Below are 18,434 nucleotides of genomic sequence, written 5' to 3' on the forward strand. Positions count from 1 at the left end.
CTTATCTTTGCAAGTAGTGGTGTCAAGCAAATCAATTTTAAAAGATTTCTTAGTACTACTAGTTTTTAAAAGATATCTGTGAGCTGGCAAGGGTCTCTCCTTTCAAAGAGGGAAAGTGATCCAGTCAATATGCAATGATATTACCTGGTAAAGAATGCGTATTGTTAAATGATAGCCAATAGTGTGTTAGAATTGCCAATTTATTGTCCGTTCTGACATTTGCCAACTCTCGCTGTCCTTTGGTACCCATATGCACAATAAAGTGGTCGTGGAAAGTACCAAGTATGTGTATCCTTCAGTTTCTACCAAGTAAAAGCTGCAGCACCAATCTGTCTTTCCTTACTTGATTTTCTGCTAGACAACAAACTAACATCTCAAGTGTTTGCACCCTGCAGATTGATTAAGTGATGCGATTTAACATTCAAAAGTAACACTGACCATTAAAGATGCTGTGGTAGGCTACAGATTAATTTGTTTGCCTTGGGTAGTCTTCTGGGTACTCAAAGCTTGCTACACTAGAACTTCAACAGTGAACTTTTTGTACTGACACTCCAGTTTAATGCTACTTGGCACGTGACAGACTTTGATACACTTTCTTTTTTTCTTATTGGATGAGTGTCTGTTATGCAATGGGTGAGGCATGTAGACACTTTTTCACTGTTTCACTTTGTCAGAGCGAAATTTGCTTAATAAAAACAATAGAGCAACCAACAGAACACTTTTTAATCCACCTCATTTACTGATTGGTTGAATATCTTCTTATGACTGTAGGAGGAACTCAGGGTCCCTCAAAATCATCTAATAGAGTTTTACAAGAAAACAGTAAGTGGCAGGCTCGCAGAACACAACGCATGCCACTGAAATAGTACTCCTGTTTTTAACATGTCAAGGAGAAGCAGGTACTAAAGATAGCTTGGCTCACCAAACAAGCAGAGCTTGTTACAACACATTGGAGTTGCTGATGACTTTGTGCTCCCACAGCTGTGTGCCTTGAGTGCAGTTGAGGTCACTGTATTGCATGCATCCATGCACGTACACAAAAATACACACACAAACACACAAATAAAATCTGTCATTTGAAAAGTCAATATCACTAACAGAAATGAAGCTTTGAATGTCTGAATGGCTACATTTGAAGCTATGTAATTGTATATAAATGATAGGCATCCCAATAAAGCACAAACTTCAATGAAACTGATAATGTCCTTAAATTGGCAGTGCTTGTAAACGTTATACACTTTGCACTTTCAATTAAAGGTAACAAGTGAAGCAGTAATCATGCAATGTAAAGGGCTTTCCAGAATATGTAGACAGTAAAATAACTGACAATTGTATGTTTAGACACGCTTACAATAAGCTTAAATTGTTTCTTACCAATATAATTTCCAGGTGGGCTTTTGCTAGACATTCCCTTTCACATTAAATTAAACAGATTATGTTGTTGGAGTGAGAAGATGCAAAATATAAGTTGAACTACATAGTACTACACAATATTCTGAATAGGAAACTTAAACAGAAAGGAGAAAAGTCACACTCTTAGAATAAGCTCAGAGGCACACAGCTGCTGGTCAAGGCCACCAAGTAAGGATCCCCCAAGTCAGCGCACTTCCTCTGCTGCCAAGTTTAAATAATGAGGTGCAACATCATAAAAAAATCAACACCTAATGGGAAAAGGATGGGGAACCAATGTTATACACAAGCAAAAACAGTGGTCCTTGCAGGTTATATCACAGTTTTAAATGTACAGACATCTACTTGAAAGTGAACCAGCACTTGAAGTTAGGCTGATTGCTCACAAAATACATTTTTGCTCACCCCTGGAGTAAGTTCAGCTGCCCAATTACACCAGCTATGTGCTTTGGGTGCACACCTGAGCAGTTCCTAGATACAAGATCACAATACAACAAAACATGGCATGAATACGTCCACACTAGGCCTGTGTCTTTCTTGCATATGCCACCAGCAATTACGGAAAAAACAAAGTTGTTAATTCGTCTCTCCCTCTGTGGCATTTGGTTGTGAAACAAGCCCTGTGAAAAGTGAGCTGTCTTGATACACTCTGCCCACACGCATGTAAATGAAAATATGCAAAGAAATATGCCTTCATATTATGCCTATTTAGTCTCTTTGTTTAAGACTATGAAAAAGCCCCCCGAGAGCTTCTAAAACTTTATGCAGTTCCCCCCGGGCAACAATTACAAAAAAGGGGGAATTTGGTCTAGTTAAAACAGACAAAATAAGCTCAGCTATAAGGTCTGGCAGTTTCATGGCATAAACATGGGAGCCAAATAACAACACTATCTTTATATGAATCGCAGAAGAGGCAAACAATCATACAACAATAACAGCTACTTAAAACTAAGAATTAACTGTATATTTGGTCAAAATTCTCATGATGAGAGGTTAGGTATCTGCAAGGCTCACATTAACCTTCTCATTTTATCCCGTATCACTATATAGAACAGACATCAGTCATGTTTATGCAACAGTTTTCAAAAATAATTGAAATATGTAAAAAGGCAATGTCTCAAATTAACATTGGACAATGAAATTGCACTATGAAAATAGTATGTCTGGTTCTAAATAAACGTTTCATGCACGCTGCACAAGGCATTTACCAGGAAGGTGGTGACAGTTTTAGTGCCACAGAGTAGTGCTGTGACAACAGAATGTTTATAAAGTGTTAAATAAATCTCATGCGGCATTGATGAAAGTATAACCTACTAATACCTAAATGAAGGGCTAAGTATCACCAAGGACCATGGCACTTTACTAAGTTGAATTTAACAACCTTACGAAAAAAAAAATTGCATGAAAAACCCAAAGACAGTCATTAGAGTGATCATGTTAAAGTTCAAAAGCAGCATATAAGAAAATGAGCTAAATGCTAAATGATACACAATTTGCTACATTGCTTTTATCGTGAGTTGCTGTCTGCACCGTTGCTTGTGTATGAAACGCAGTGAGCAAACTGGGTTCCAAAAATTGTGTGATGACATTAGAGCATTGAATTGCTTTAGTAGTTGCATATCTTGTAGCTATAGCTCCTAAGCGCATGTGGTGACAAATTTGGCAGAGGTTCCTGTACTTGAGCCATTCAATGCCAAAACAGGACAAAAAAGGATCAAATCATCAAACACATGGCAGAGAAGCAGGTGCGAGGCCAGTAGCCCACTTTCAGAGGTTTTCTGCTCCCACTAAAGATAGGAGTATAATCACAAGCTGTAAGATGATCTGGCTTGTCACTCTGGTTAGCTGACTGCATTGCTCACGGTTCAGTAGACTCATGGGAAAAAACATATAGACATAATGAGCTTTAAAAGTTTCCCAAATAAGTGACTACATAAAGTAATACATGTATACAATGCGGCATCACGTATGCATTACAATTGGGCTTACTGTCTTTCAAGAGCAGAACACAACGGTTAGTGACAATGGTCAGTCACATCCACAACAGTGGCTTTTTTCCAGCCAAAGATGAAGTAGCCAAACCCGGCACCAAGTATAACACCCAAACATAGCCAGACATTGTATGTCATGAAAATCAGCATAAGAAAGTAGCTGATCACCATCTGAACCATATGTAGGAAAGTCTGTAGCAAGTGTGGCCAGCTCACTATCCTGTTCCTGTAGAAATAAATTTAAGAAAAAAATAAACAATTAAAAGTTTGCACACACACACATTTTACATCAGGCAATTTAAAGCCCAACAGCTCTGCGTTTTCAGTCAGAAACACTTACTGAAAAATTTAATAAACGGAAATGCAGTCTAATGATTACAAAAGCATTAAGTTATGTTTTTTGTTTTACTTTTTAATCTGCAGAAAAAAAAAGCAACAGCATTCGTAATTAAGTTCTGAACGATTGCATTACACAAGTTTGACCAGACAAATACAGAAAAATATTACTTTATTACAGTCATGCTCACAAGTATCTCCAATCCCACAGCCATATAACTACCCAAAGGGCAGAAAAGAGTGTTGCAAAAAAAAAGGGTAAATGCAACCACACTACACAAAATGCACCCCTAGAAATATGTACAGTACCGTCACCGGCATGCTGAAAAATAACAGACTTTTCTGAACAGCTCTAAAAAAAAAAAGGTCAGTTCACAATTTTTTACATCAGTGCAAAAATTCAGATTAGCGGAATAATGAAGAAATTTCGGTTAGCGGAACAGTTACAATCTGAGCCTTGCATTCCAATGATCACACCATGGGTACACCTGGAGACCGAAGTTTACGGGAGATGGAATCCACAGCAAATGGGCATTTCTGCTCTGTTGATGCATCACATTTCCGATTTAATGGATAACTGTGTAGGTCACAAGAATTACTATGTGATGAAACTTTTAATTAGAGGCTATGTTCCAAGGCTAAGCGGGAATTCTTTTTTTTTTTTGCAAATCTCACTTCCCGTAAACAGTTGCTGAGCAGTGTACGTTGGCACTCACGTGAGCTGAAATATTTTGCGAGCTGCATGCCTGACAGTTATGATACCTGCGTGCAGTGACCACGTGACAATATATCACTGGCAGCATAACTGCTGACAAATCATGAGTTGACTGCTGTGGAAAAAGTGGAGAAATGTAAGGGTTATGACTAGAGGCCGGATTTATAGGCATTAAAGAAGCTCGTTTTAAGCGCCAAAAATAGGCAGGCAAAACAACGTTAAAATATAGGCACAATAATTTTCACATAAATGCAAATAACTTGAAACGAAGACGTGTGTGACCTCTATGTACAGCAGGAAAACAAAAATGTTACTGCTTAAGATGGTACAAAGGCGCCAACAGTTGAACATAGCCATGCAATTGGGCTTTGTCCTGCACGGTTCGCAGAACACGGCCTGTCCAGTGTTCTGCACAGTGAGTCAAGTGTCCACTGTCAAATCACCACACTTCTGGGTGTCTTATACCCGTGACACACGGGCATGCTTGAAAGGCCATTGAGCCGATGGCCATCGAAACGCTACAACTCCGTCGAACTCGATGGAGTTCTCGCGTTGCCACACGACGATTTTCAACGGCCGTTGACTGATTCAGGTGTTTCTCGCAAACATTTTGTGGCGCTGCTAATCTTATTTTCGTTTTCATGTCGTCGTAAGTGAACTAAAATAAATCCACTTAAAGGCACACATTTGTGCGTTGTCTTGTTCTGAAATATAAAAAAAAATGTTTATACATAATTATAAGTGCATTATTAGTTATAAGCAGAGTTGGTTATAAGTTTGTTGAACAGCGAAACTGTGGCTACGTTAAAACCGCTTTACCCGTCCGGCCGCTTTTCCGGGTTTGTGAAGTTTACCACGTAGTTTTGCCTGGTTTTGCGGTTGCGTGTATTCATTTCGTTTCATTGGTTTCATTACGTGCCTGTTCCGCCATCATGAGTCACCGTGAAACAGATGACAAGGCCGCTATGGTGTTCTGCGCGGCTGCGATCATGCAGCTTGATGCTGGGATCAAAGCGGCGAAAGAGGAAGCCGACGCCATCGAGAATGAGCTGACGACTATGGATGCGGTGTCAGAACGAAGCGTGAACAGGGAAAGGTGGTGTTTCACTCGGCAGACGAGGTGGTTCGAGGAGACCGTGCCACTGCTTGGCGACAAATTCTTCAAGCGAGCGTTCCGCTTTACCCCGGGGACCTTTCGGTACACCGTGGACGCAGTCGGACCGCTGCTCGAGCGCCAGAATACAAACATGCGTGAAGCCATCGCGCCTGATAACAGTGTCGCAATCGGCCTGTACCGACTGTGTTCCTCAGCCGAAGAACGCAGTATCGCGGAGTTGTTCGCCGTGGGACGCTTATACCGAGCGTTTATACCGAAAGAAACGTTTATACCGAGCAGCAAAAGGTAGCACAAACGGATGCGCATGGGATAGATATTACACAGCGGAACGCGCATATCACAACTTACGACAAAGTAATAACTCAAAAACTTCAAAGCAAAATAAACACGAGGAAATGAAAAATAAAAAACCAGAGCGCACGAACGTAGAGAGCAAAAAAAAAAAATAATAAGCCAGTGATCATATGGCGGCGAGGACACAAATGCTGCTACTATACTGCTACTGGCGATAACGAGCACGGCGAGAGTTATCGCGAGCATGAGCAATTCTTACATTCCAAATCACACGAATACTTTAGTAAATAAGTTACAACGCCCATGCACACTACTTTTAATGCATACTCGTTAAATTTTTCCTTTTCTAATCATGAGTACGAGCACACTGGGAACGAGAGCGCGCGGTGACGCTGTTTACGCTTCCGCCGCTCGATGGCCGTCGAAGTTTCAATGGAGTTGTAGAGTGCTCCGTCGACTCGATGGGCCACTGACTCAATGGCCTTCGAAACTGCCCGTGTGGCAGCGCGTGCATCCCCGTTGAGTCAATGGACCATCGGTTCAATGGCCTTCGAAACGCCCGTGTGACACGGGTATTATCAGCATGACTGAGAAGGGCAGAGCAGGAGCAGACCAGATAGCCAGATCGCTAAATGACCAGAAGGGAGGGATTCCTCCTACAGGCCGGGTCGAATCGCATAGAGCCAATTTCTTCCCTGACAGTGAACCACTGGCGTAGACAGGGGGGGGGGGGGGGGAGTTTCAACTCTTTCCCCCACCCCGAAACTTCTCAGTTTTGCTTGTGTATATATACACGCACACATACAAATGTATGCATGAACGTACACAAACTATGGATGAACACCCCTTAACGAAAAAAATTCTGGCTATGCTACTGCAGTGAACACCTTACAAAGTAAATCACAAAAACAAAAGCGGTGCGTACACCACATTTTCCTTTTCTTTCTTTTTTTGCTCTTCACTAGACTTTCCGCTGACAGCTTTCCACGGTCTCGCATTCGCCAACCGCTCGCGCCATGTCTCTGCAGCGGCGAATGCTCGCCAGCGTGTCCCACTTCACGGCTTCTAGCGGTTGTTTCTGGGAGTTGGTTGAACTAGAGCACTAGGTTGAATCCGCATAGTTCCGAACAGTCAATGTTGCGCGGTAACATGAATAACGATCTCAAACTGCTCCCGGGAGCGAAACTTGAGGCTAAATAGTGTTAATATAGGCGCCAATATTGAAAATAGGCATTTATAGGCATTTAAGCATTTAGGCACTAACGCCAAAAATAGGCATTTATAGGCACTATAAAAACACTACAGTAAAAGCTCGTTAATTCGACTCTCGTTAATTCGGACACGTCATCTGGTCCCTGTAAATATACGCATCACTCTATGAGACTGGGCGCTCGTTATTTCGGACAGATTTGACCGCAAATCGGATAATTCGGCGACTTTCGGGCCGCTGGCAAGGCTCGAAAACGAAAAAAGAACAATTCGGAACAAAAGTGAAGCTCAAACGCAGCATCGCCATGGACATCAATTATCGACTTGGCTTGGATTGAGACTGGTTGAACGCCTTTTTTTCGCGTGTGGGTTTTGTTGCTTTGTTCCCGTTGGTGTGCTGCATCGTTGATCGCCGATTTATCGAGGAACGTTTCAGTACGGCTCCTTTAGCTTGATCGTTGCTGGTGCTTTTGTGCTGACTTCTCGTGCGACCGCACTCTCCGCCGATGGTAACGCCGGCGAAGCGGCCCAAGTACGAGGCCAAGGACTTCACCACCAAAGTAGAAATTTTGCGTGCTCTGAATAACGGGCTCTCCCGACAAGAAGTGATGAAGAGTGATGAAAGGGGATCCTTCAATCGGCGGCAAGAAGCAAGGAACGAGTAACCGTACTTTTATCCGCCAACGTGACGGGAACAGAGCGCTTGCCGCTTCTCGTTATCGGAAAGGTTCAAAAGCCACGCTGCTTTAAGAACATCAACAATCTTCCCGTGGATTACCGTGCCAACCGAAAAGCGTGGATGACGGGTGAAACTTTTGCGGTACTGCAGACATCATGCGAGCTGCTGAGCACCTTGAAGGGCTCAGAAAAATTGTGTCCGCGCGAATTTCTGCTCGAAAACAGACAAGCATCCGCGATTACTTTGTTAAGTAAAGGTATGTTGAAAAAACTCGTGCATTTATTGTGTTTATTTCGACCATTCGATAATTCGGACATTCGGTTAATTCGGACATTTTTTCCGGTCCCTAGAAATCCGAATTAACGAGCTTTTACTGTATAAAGCTATTCTCAACCTCTAATTCATGCTCATATATCTAAGTGGTGCGACAGGAGCGCAAGGAACAAAATAGGCATTTGCCTAAAATCCGGTCTCTAGTTATGATGACTAAAAACAAACCCTCTTGGCTGCCAGAGCAATACATGCAAGATGAATGACGCAGACCGAGACAACAAAGAACAGTGAAAGGATAAGTGTAGCTTAACAGCACATGCTGCTCGCCTAGTCTGTTCATATTATGATGTTACCATTTGACAGGCAACGGCAACACAAAAGCAAAGTTTATAGGAGTTGCCCTGTTGTATGTGAGTCTTCCCCACTTTCCTGTTGTTTTCGTTAGCACAATTTTAATGTCAAAGCAAAAGGAGACTCAAAATGTTTACATGTTCAACCAACAGAAGGGAAGGAAGACAAACAACAGAAACTTCCTCAGTCCACCATCAAGATGACAAATCAAAAGATGTGGAGCAGTGAAAGTGCTAGTGGTTCACACATCCAGCAGCATTTTCACGCAATGGTGAATGCCAGTTTTAAAATGGCAAAAGTGGGAGATGTCTTAGTACATGTATTAGAAAAGCATTGCCATAATGAGGCGGGATCTTGCGAGTGTAGCAGAAATTCATCACTGCTATGAAAGAATTTGTATGTGAACAACAAGAGGTAGGATAGTCTCTTCTGCTGTAGTTTGCATAGGGGTACAGGAAAGCTATGTGCAACTTTTTATGCAGAGGAGCCCCCCAGAGGAAGCCTTTTATAAATTTTTTTTCCAAAGTACAAAAATTTCTAAATTTTGGACAGTGCTAATCTCCAAGAATAATACAACATGGTACAATATTCTTTCAATCTTGCCACCACAGATGCCAGGCATAAGACCTATTGGTGTGCATACCTGACTATTTGATGGACCTCCGTTAGAGTGCGACCATCGCGGCCTGTCACAGACACGGATGAGTAGCTCATGCTGGAGAAATGCAGCCTGAAGAGATGTTCCCGGAAATACTTGAGAGCCTCATACAAGGCAGCCATGAAGAACACTCCCAGCACAGAGCCAACCATTCCTGGAAACATTATACAAGCACTATTATACTCTGCTCATGCTTATTAATACAGGACATTTTTGTACATGGGCTAATGTTGTAGTACTTGAATAAATATTTCAGCAAAGGCTCCCTATTAATATAATGGTCGATCACCCTAAGCAGCATTATTATAGGTGGACAACGCAGCATGTAATAAACACAGTATATTCTGAAGTGACCCTATGTTACACATAGGATGTGATGATACAGATTAAGTAATGTGCCTGTGTATTAATATAAAATGTTATACAGGGGCTTTATGCCACTTAAGTGCAGTAAAGATGTGTTCATGTGCTGCATACACCGCTGCCAAAACAAAAAGCCCTCCTTAATTAGACCATAATCCTTTTTAGTTCATAAACATTGAGCAGCAAAAGTTCAAAGTTCTTTACTGTCATGTGCAGACACACTTAAAAACTGAAAAAGATTGCAGTCGTACATAAAGTCATGCAGCCTACAAAAGAGACAGCAAGTTTCAGACAGAGACCCAATGGGTTTTAATAAGGGAAATCGAGAAAAATAAGGCAAAAAAAAATATTTGCAGCAACATAATTCTGGCTGCATTAAAGGGACACTAAAGGCAAATAACAATTTACGTCAGAGGGAAAGCTCAATGTATGACAACGTCTAAAACGGCAGCATTATCAACAGCAGTGCCCTACTTACCAAGAAATTAAGCTAAACGTATTAGACGACAAGCGCCACGAGTGGGACATTTTGGAAGTGATCCCGATGACGTGGGAGAGTCTGAATACAGTTAATCACTAGTAATGAAACTAGCTGCAATAAAAAAAGAACCTTCCGTTCATCAAGAGAAGTAAAAAAATGCTGCTTGTTTGTTCCAGTTTGATTCGTGGAAAAAAGAACCTCTTTGGCGATGCCATGGGGAACGGCGCGCGTGGTTCAAAAGTTCCGTTTTCGCCGAACTGCGCTTCACCCGGCACCCTGCTTCGCTCACGCGGTTGCGTCTCAGTGGCAGTTTTGGTATCGCGTACTGCCGCGTGTGTTTTGCACACTTGTGAAAGTCGCTCTGACAGAAAGTTCGACAAAATACCGCATGCATGTGATGTTGCCGGATGCCCGAGTGGTGCACTCCACCAGTGCACGCCGCCGTGCAGTAAAGGCGGGCAACGTTGGGCACGGCAACAGTGACGTGCGAAATGCTGCTTTCAGGCAGGTGATTTGAAGTGCGCTAACGCGATGCAGACCACTAAAACGCGATTTTATTTCAAAATAAGCACTTCTTTGGCATAAAAGTAGCACTACGAGGTTTCTGTACTGCTATTTCAACAATCAACGTCGACTTAATATTTGCCTTTAGTGTCCCTTTAACTCAGGATGGTGGTCTAGAAATTCAGGAGAGATATGCCTAATGAACCGCAGTTTTGAATACACCAGGGCCCAGCCGCTTTCAAGGGAGGATCAAGGTGACTATCCGCATGAAACATGAACTGAATCAACTCTGGGACTGGCCAAAGTTACAAATGAGAGGCTGTTACAGCACAAAAGAGACAAGAGAAACTGTACACTGTCAAGAGACATTCTCAGGCACAAGCATATGATACCAAACAACAGCAACAAGGCTGGCCATTACAGCTTGTCACATCACCAGTTTATGGCTGCCCAGAAATTTTCACTTGTAAGCTAATAGCCTGCATATTTATTAACTGCCCCCTTGAGGACAAAACACAAATGACTGTCACGACTACTATATGTAGAAATCTTCCAAACAAGAGAAGAAACGTTTGCAGATTAGGTAATCCAATCTTGACAACAATGAATGAAAAATACTGCAGTCCTTGTAATATTATATGATGTTTGCAGCTTTCTATGTAGCACAATTGTGCTGGCCACAATATATGTTTATTGGAGCTTTGTTTCATCTTAGTGCATGCATGTGACAGCACCCCACTGCAGTGCGATAGCAGGGCCCGACCATTGCATCACTTTTTACTGTTACTCTGACATTACCGTACATACGGTTGAATTTTAACCTTATACATACAAAGCACATGTCTCACTCACCCGGGAATTTCATCAAAACATGCCAACAGCAAGTCTCACTCGTCCAGGAATTTTATTTCACTCAATAAACACTAAAGACCAGTGGCAGCAATTTTGTCTCGTTTATTTGAACACTTTGCCGCTAAATGGCACAAGCTTTTTCAAAAATTTTGTAGATGCAGTTAAAGTTCGTCTTCCCTGGGTTTCAAAAATGGAAGCACACTGTACCTGTGGTGTCGATGGGCACTTTTCTCTGGGCCATAAATGCAGTTTTTGGTTGTTTTTCAGCCCAAGTGCGAAAAGAAAGCGCTTTGAACTATTTTTCGATTACAAAACCATCAATAACTTTAACAGAAACACAGCACAGAAAATGAAGACAGATAAGGGACCATTAATATTAAACAAATTTCTAGAGCTGGGCAAATTGCAAAATTTTGGGTGCGAAGCAAACTCTAATATTAAAGTTTGAGTATGAATTGAATAGAATATTTTCGAAATAGTACTTCAAAACGAAATTAGAGAAAAAAGGTTGCAGAGGATCCCTAAGCATATTCTTATGAGATAGGAACATCAAAGAGTTGCTTTCATGTTATAATGTAGTACAAAACATGGCGAAAAAGAACACAATTCGCTTTCCACAGTAACCCATCGACCTGGCGGCAGTGCACTGTCCACCGCGTGAAAACGAAACTGTGCTGCTAGCTGTCGCATATTGATGCAGGTGACGTAACATGCAGTATTGCCACGGGCCTGGATAGCTTGATCTTTCACAGTTTTTCGGGCGATAGTAATGAGTGTTATATCGCAGGCTGATTTTGCGGCACCAAGACATTATTCAGAAAGCACGTATTGCAAAACGAGTCTATCAAGTACGAAACCGAAACCACGTTCGCGGCATTAGCATCAGCCGACCGCCAGCGGCAGATGTAGTGACATCGCCATCACAAAATGGCAATGGAACACATTTTAAAGCCAGTCCACACAGACTCGTCTCGTGCTCGATTACGGTCTTTCTGCGACAAATCTGTTCTCAGCAAAGTGGAAATGGTGACGCGCCTCTTTCATTATGAAAGCTCATATCAAAGGAAAGTCATTACACACACTGAGGACAGCTACGACGCGTCTATTCTGCGTGCCCCAAACCTGTGTCCGCGAGTGATGGAAAAGTTTCTATGTGCCGAAAATGAGAAAATATCCAGATCTCGATAACAAGCTTGCAGGCGTTCTCAAGCAGCTCTGTGTAGATGGAGCTTGCCAAGGTAACGACCCTTGGAACGGCACGCGGTCGAGGCGTATCCAGAAGTGACCTTAAAGCCAGCCAAACTGGATCACTGAAGCAAAGGAACTACAGTTGAACTCCTTTCTAAGAGACACTGATGTAAGAGACAGTTCGTTATAAGAGGCACCAGCATGCCTACATCGAAATAGGGGTTGATCAGAAAATGAGAGTGCGATAACCTGCTCATAAGAAACACCTCATGAAAGAGACAAGAACTGTTTCCTGATGTGTGTCTCTTATAAAGGGTTTAAACTGTACCAGCAGAATAAATTTCTCTTTCTATGAGGGTGCATTGTGTGTGCCTTTTTTTTTCTCTTCTGATCGTCACCATAGCAGCATGCCATAGTTTTAAAAGATCTTGTAACATCACGTGAAGATGCAATTGGGCTTACGCACATTATTGAGAAGTGCTGGGATTTCATTTTAAGTGAATGACACCGTTATATTTATTTTCCGTAAGTTGAAATACTCCTAACAGAAATTCTGGTGCGAATCAAATCGAATAGCAAACACTATTAGAAAAATATTCAAGAGTTAGAATATTCGCACACCCCTACGAATATCTGAAGTAGTCTTCTTTTCCAATCACACTGCCCATGAAATGCTATATTTCACCTCGTACCACAAATACTTTTTTGCTAGGGAAATTTCAAATTTCAAAACAACAGCTCTTGCACTCTACAGGGAAAACTGCTGCTACAAATGTAACTCTTCAGAGTGATTCTAGTGAAGGAGAAACATGGTTGTTGTGCAGGCAATTCAATTCCTGAACGAATATACAGAAGAGGTCTCTATATGGAGTACCTAGTTACCGGCTGCTGAGCAAGCATGTTTAGTTTTCAGCAGCCACGAATTTGCTGTTCAATTTCAATATAGAAAATTTATTATTTGGTCAATCTTACCATGTTTGGTACCTCTAAAATAATCTACAGTGCTGTAGTATTGAGCTCCTTGCTTCTTCAATGAGCATACAGTCTATGCATGCACCTGGTGACATTCTTTTTCATTTTAATTTTTTTTTATTACTGTCACTGTTGCGGCTTTACCATATATGATCAGATTTTCTTTGTTTCACATTTACAACCTTTTCAGTTATACCAATATCAAGTTAACAGCATTACATATATAAAACAATGTAAACAAAGCTTTTTTGCTGCCAAGTAGACTCTGCAAAACATTGCATTTCATTTTTTTTAGAAATTACAAATATTTGATATCCAGTTGGCAACTCAAATCCTCAAAGGTCATTTTTCCTTAATATTTATATTCAATTTGGGGTTTTTATTTAAGCACCCTTAACCTTTGCACCTTTCTGAAAACAGTGAAACTCGGTAAAATCTTTTACATTTTAAATCTCTTCTGCTGACTGCTATTATGCTGAAGAAGCAAGAACTAAGTATCTAACCAACTAAGTAATTTGCACCTGAAAAGAATAGCAATCTATTAGCATTGTGCTTTCATTAATAATAAGTACCTGCAACAGAAGAGACAGCCCAGTCTTTGAAGAGTATGGTCTCAGTGAATCCTGTGTGGAAATACTGAAAAAACAAAAAAATTGAGGGAGAATGAATGAACACAAATGAGAGAATTTCGACACAGTTTAGAAATCAACCTAACACAAAGAACTTGTAATTCCCACATGATTCTTCAAATACTATCAACCCAAACAACACAATAGAAAATGAACTGCTTTTGCGGAGTTGTATGCTACATCTTCTCATTTACTGCCCTTTCTTTTTATGCACATAACATATAGCTGATTGATTTTATCCATTCTGGGGTTTTACGCGCCAAATCCACAATGTGATTATGAGGTACACCATAGTGAGGTACTCCAAACCTGGGTTTCTTCAACGTGCACCTAAATCTAAGTACACAGATGCCCTTGCACTTTGCCCCCATCGAAATGTGGCTGCCGTGGCTGGGAATTAAACCCACACCCTTGTGCTTAGCAGCACAACACTTACCTGCTAAGCTACCACAGCATATTAATATATGGTATTAATAATCTAACATTACAAGAATTGCAGTTTAACTGCAATCAAGTAACACTTTTAACCTAATCTGTAGTGTAACAAATGTTTCCGATATATCTTTCTCCCTCCAAGTGAAAACGATGTGGAAGTAAGCATGTAGGGGATGCAGTTAGATCAAGCACTGTGTCACAAATCTTGAGGCTCTAAAGATCATGCCCCAGCTGTGTTAGTGGGCTATTCTCTCAATAAAAAGCTACAGCATACTAGCAAAGTAACAGCTACAATTTCTGCTAGAATTTGCTATATAAGTTCCTGTTAATGATAAATTACAAGTAATAAGATTTTCTTTGGTAGTACATAATTTAGCTATGAATTCTTTTATTTGGCAACACTCGCTGAAATTCACCTAATTTTTTTTCCCGTTACATATAACCAGTTACATCATTACATTAATTCATTTAGGCTCGTTACATGGCAAAATAGCTATGTGCTTACAAGGCCCACTGTTTATTATGTCCACCTAGAGTTATTTTACGTGCACTTAAATCTAAGTACATGGACGGTTTTTGCATTTTGCCCACATGAACATGCGGTTGCCATTGCCAGGAATTGAACCCCCGAATTTGTGTTTAGCAGTGCAACGTCACAGTCACTGAGCGTTGTGGCCAGTCCAGTTACCATATTGACAAGACAAGCTGTCACTGGTAATGCAGCCCTCAGCAGTTGAATTTGATGGGAACTATACAGTATAACACCCACGGTCATGCCATGCAGCTGTCTCGTGGATGCGAATGTTCAGACAGACAAATCCAGGCACTTGTTATTTGTTTCCCCATCTTAATGCTCTGCCAGATCTTTGCAGTCAATTTGAAAATGGGGCTGCTAGGCTCAATAGCAACGGCCACACAAAATGTCGATGCAAGCAAATCAAGTACAAACAATTTTATTGTCTTTTCACTAGTCCTGTCGGAGGTGCCTTCTTTGAGCCCCAGCAACAAAGAAGCACCGAGTGCCATGGAGAACACAGACATACGTGACAATCACACCACTGACTAACCATAATATTGTTCAACGGCAGTTTCTACATTACAACACCCCCTTCCTTTCAGTGGCCCCCTTCCCTTCAGCAAGTTTTCAGTAGTCACTGATGTCTCGACAATAAAACAAGGGAAGGTGAATAACCAAATTTTGAAAAATGTATGTCAGTGAGGCAAAACAATGTGTGAGAGGCTTCAGAGTATGCACAGAATAAGCTAGGCCAGTTCATTTGACTTACTGTATTTATGGAAGATTAATCAAGGTTGTGTGAAAAGTGACGTAAATATGACTGATTACAATTTTGTAATTGCTCAACTGCTTTTCTTAAAGGGACACTAAAGGCAAATAACAATTTATGTCGGAGTGAAAGCTCAATGTATGACAACTTCTAAAACAGCAATATTATCAAGAGCAGTGCCCTACTTACCGAGAAATTAAGCTAAATGTATCACATGATGAGCGCCACGAGTGGGACATTTTCAAAGTGATCCCGATGACGTATGAGAGTCTGCCTACAATAAATCACTAGTAATCAAACTAGCAGCAATAAAAAAAGAACCTTCCGTGCATCAAAAGACGTAATAAAATGCTGTTTGTTCGTTTCCGTTTGATTCATGGAAAAAAGAACCTCTGTGGCGTTGCCATGGGGAACGGCGCACGTGGTTCAAAGGTTCCGTTTTCACCGAACTGCGCTTCACCCGGTGCCCTGCTTCGCTCACGCGGTCGCGTCTCAGTGGTAGTTTCGGGATCGCGTACTGCTGCGTGTGTTTTGCGCGCTCGTGAAAGTCGCTCTGACAGAAAGTTCGACAGAATGCTGCATGCAACGACGCCGGCATTACGAGCCCTCAGCAGCATGCTGCGTTCATCGGGCTCAAGTCGTTGAATTGGAGCCCAGCGTCGCGAGCCAATGTCTCGTTGTCAAGTTCTCCGTCCACATCCATTGCGGCGATTGCGGCAAGCTTCGATGGTTTCGATGGCCGTTGTTGCTGCTGTGGGTCCCGCTACTTTCGCTCTGCTGCTAAGCGTCGGCGGCCGTGCAGTAAAGGCAGGCAACGTTGGGCACGGCAGCAGTGACGTATGAAAGTCGGATTTCAAGTGGGTGATTTGAAGTGCGCTAACGCGATGCGGACCACTAAAACGTGATTTTATTTCAAAATAAGCACTTCCTTGGCATAAAAGTAGCACTACGAGGTTTCTGGACCGCTATTTCAACAATTGTGTCGTGATTGTAATCGATGTTTCTCTTGCGTTTCCTTCTTCTCATTGTTCTTATTTTTGTTTTCTCGCTGTGATTGCGATGTTCTTTATAATTTTGTAATCACTGTACAGCCCCTCCTGCATGGACCACACTGTGGTCTGCAGTATTGCTAAATAAATAAATAAATAAATAAATAAATAAATCAACATTGACTTAAAGGAGTCCTGACACAAAAATTTTTGCCCCGCATTTTTTTGCTGCAATGTGTTGCTGGAGGCCTGTTAGTCGTGACACGGCACATCGTTTGCTGCAGCGCGCGACAGATAATTCATTACAAGCTCCTCATTACCGACACAGCCTCAGTTTCGGTTTGACAGAGCTCCAAAAAAGACAAGCCGCCGGGTGCAACTATCACCACCAAGCGAGTGAAACGCTCGGTCACGTGAGCACACAGAACAGTGACGCATTTCCGCGCGGTCTGTCGTCGTCCGGCTCATCGTCGTCTGATGGCGACGATTTTCTTGCGGCGGAGATGGAAGAAATTTTCGACGTGGCGAATCACTTCAGGTTTGACCCGCTGGCGAGGAGCGATTCGTCGGGAAGCGCGTCAAAACAGAAATGGCGGCTACGACGTCATCTTAACTTGTACCGGCTGCAACGGTTACGTAGGGGAAGTAGGGGGGTCACCTCGGGTCACCTCCGAGGGTGTCAATGCACCAAGTGTGGCCTATAATGCTGGATAGCGCTCGCGAACTTCAAAATTCATATAAAATACCTTCCAAGCTTTATTCGCTGTCGATATTTTGCAGATGGTACACACACGTACACGGGAATCGATCCAGCAGGCTATCTCGGCCGCGAAATTTTGTGTCAGTACCCCTTTAATATTTGCCTTTAGTGTCCCTTTAAGGACACAGGGTAGGGTAAAACTTAAAAAAAAAAATCGAAATTTGGTTTTTTGCTTGTTTGGAATGATAAGGCCTTCCTTAAGAATATCCAGTGCCCTACAAATGTCTGCGCGCTTTGATTGAGCCAAAAAAACAGGTTTTCGAGACCAACTGACAAGCAGCCAAGCCCCTTTTTCTCAGACTGTGCACAACCTGAGCTTTCTGCCTCAGGTGAATTTCAAAAAATCGAAACTGGTAGTTTCCCTGAGCTTAGCAGGTTTTAAAAAAAGTACTCCGGCTACTTAAAAGCGCTTGGTGCAGTTTTTTTTTAACACGCGTGGTATTCACCAAGTCCACTTGCCTTGTATGTGTAAGACGCATACAGAGACGCGGTTCTGAGCATTCATTTTTAGTTTAGTTGCGCCTTTGTTGATTTTCTTGCAACGGCAAAACATATGCTCATGTTGACGAATCAAAGAAACTGTTTAGACAGCACAGTATAGTTGGAAATCGACAGACTTCAGCTACTAACAAAAACGAGACCGGGAGCACTCGTGCAAGCACTTCGGCAAGTAAGCCTTGTCCTAATTACGTGTCACCACAAGGAGAAATTGTTTCCTGTAATGAAAATGGCTACACTTTGATTAACGTGGAGCTTCTACAAACCGTGATTACGAGTAACTGTGTCTGCACAGAAGGCGGAGGAACCATGGCACTCGTAGACGACGCAATCTACAGTGTTCTTTGGAATGGAAACCCTCAGAACTGCCACCTTTGAAACCGTTTTAACTTTCAAAAAGGCCTGCATGGCCCGAGCAAACGTCCTCAAGGCCGTTTGGCATAT

At 42.0% G+C, this 18,434-nt stretch overlaps 1 protein-coding gene across 3 annotated transcripts in view; it reads right to left on the minus strand.

Annotated features, from left to right (window-relative positions):
• Positions 1–705: 705 nt before the first annotated feature.
• Positions 706–18,434, minus strand: part of LOC119405617 (high affinity copper uptake protein 1) — a 53,021-nt gene continuing 35,292 nt past the window's right edge. For all 3 annotated transcript variants that reach the window (XM_037672473.2, XM_037672453.2, XM_037672460.2), the window contains exons 3-5: positions 13,966–14,029; positions 9,019–9,187; positions 706–3,627 (exon numbers count right to left, since the gene is read on the minus strand). In XM_037672473.2, the coding sequence (XP_037528401.1) occupies positions 3,426–3,627; positions 9,019–9,187; positions 13,966–14,029 (435 nt within the window). In that variant the 3' untranslated portion in view covers positions 706–3,425. The remainder of the gene's footprint in view (positions 3,628–9,018; positions 9,188–13,965; positions 14,030–18,434) is intronic.

Source organism: Rhipicephalus sanguineus, chromosome 1 (assembly GCF_013339695.2).
Source record: "Rhipicephalus sanguineus isolate Rsan-2018 chromosome 1, BIME_Rsan_1.4, whole genome shotgun sequence".
Lineage (NCBI taxonomy): Eukaryota > Metazoa > Arthropoda > Arachnida > Ixodida > Ixodidae > Rhipicephalus > Rhipicephalus sanguineus.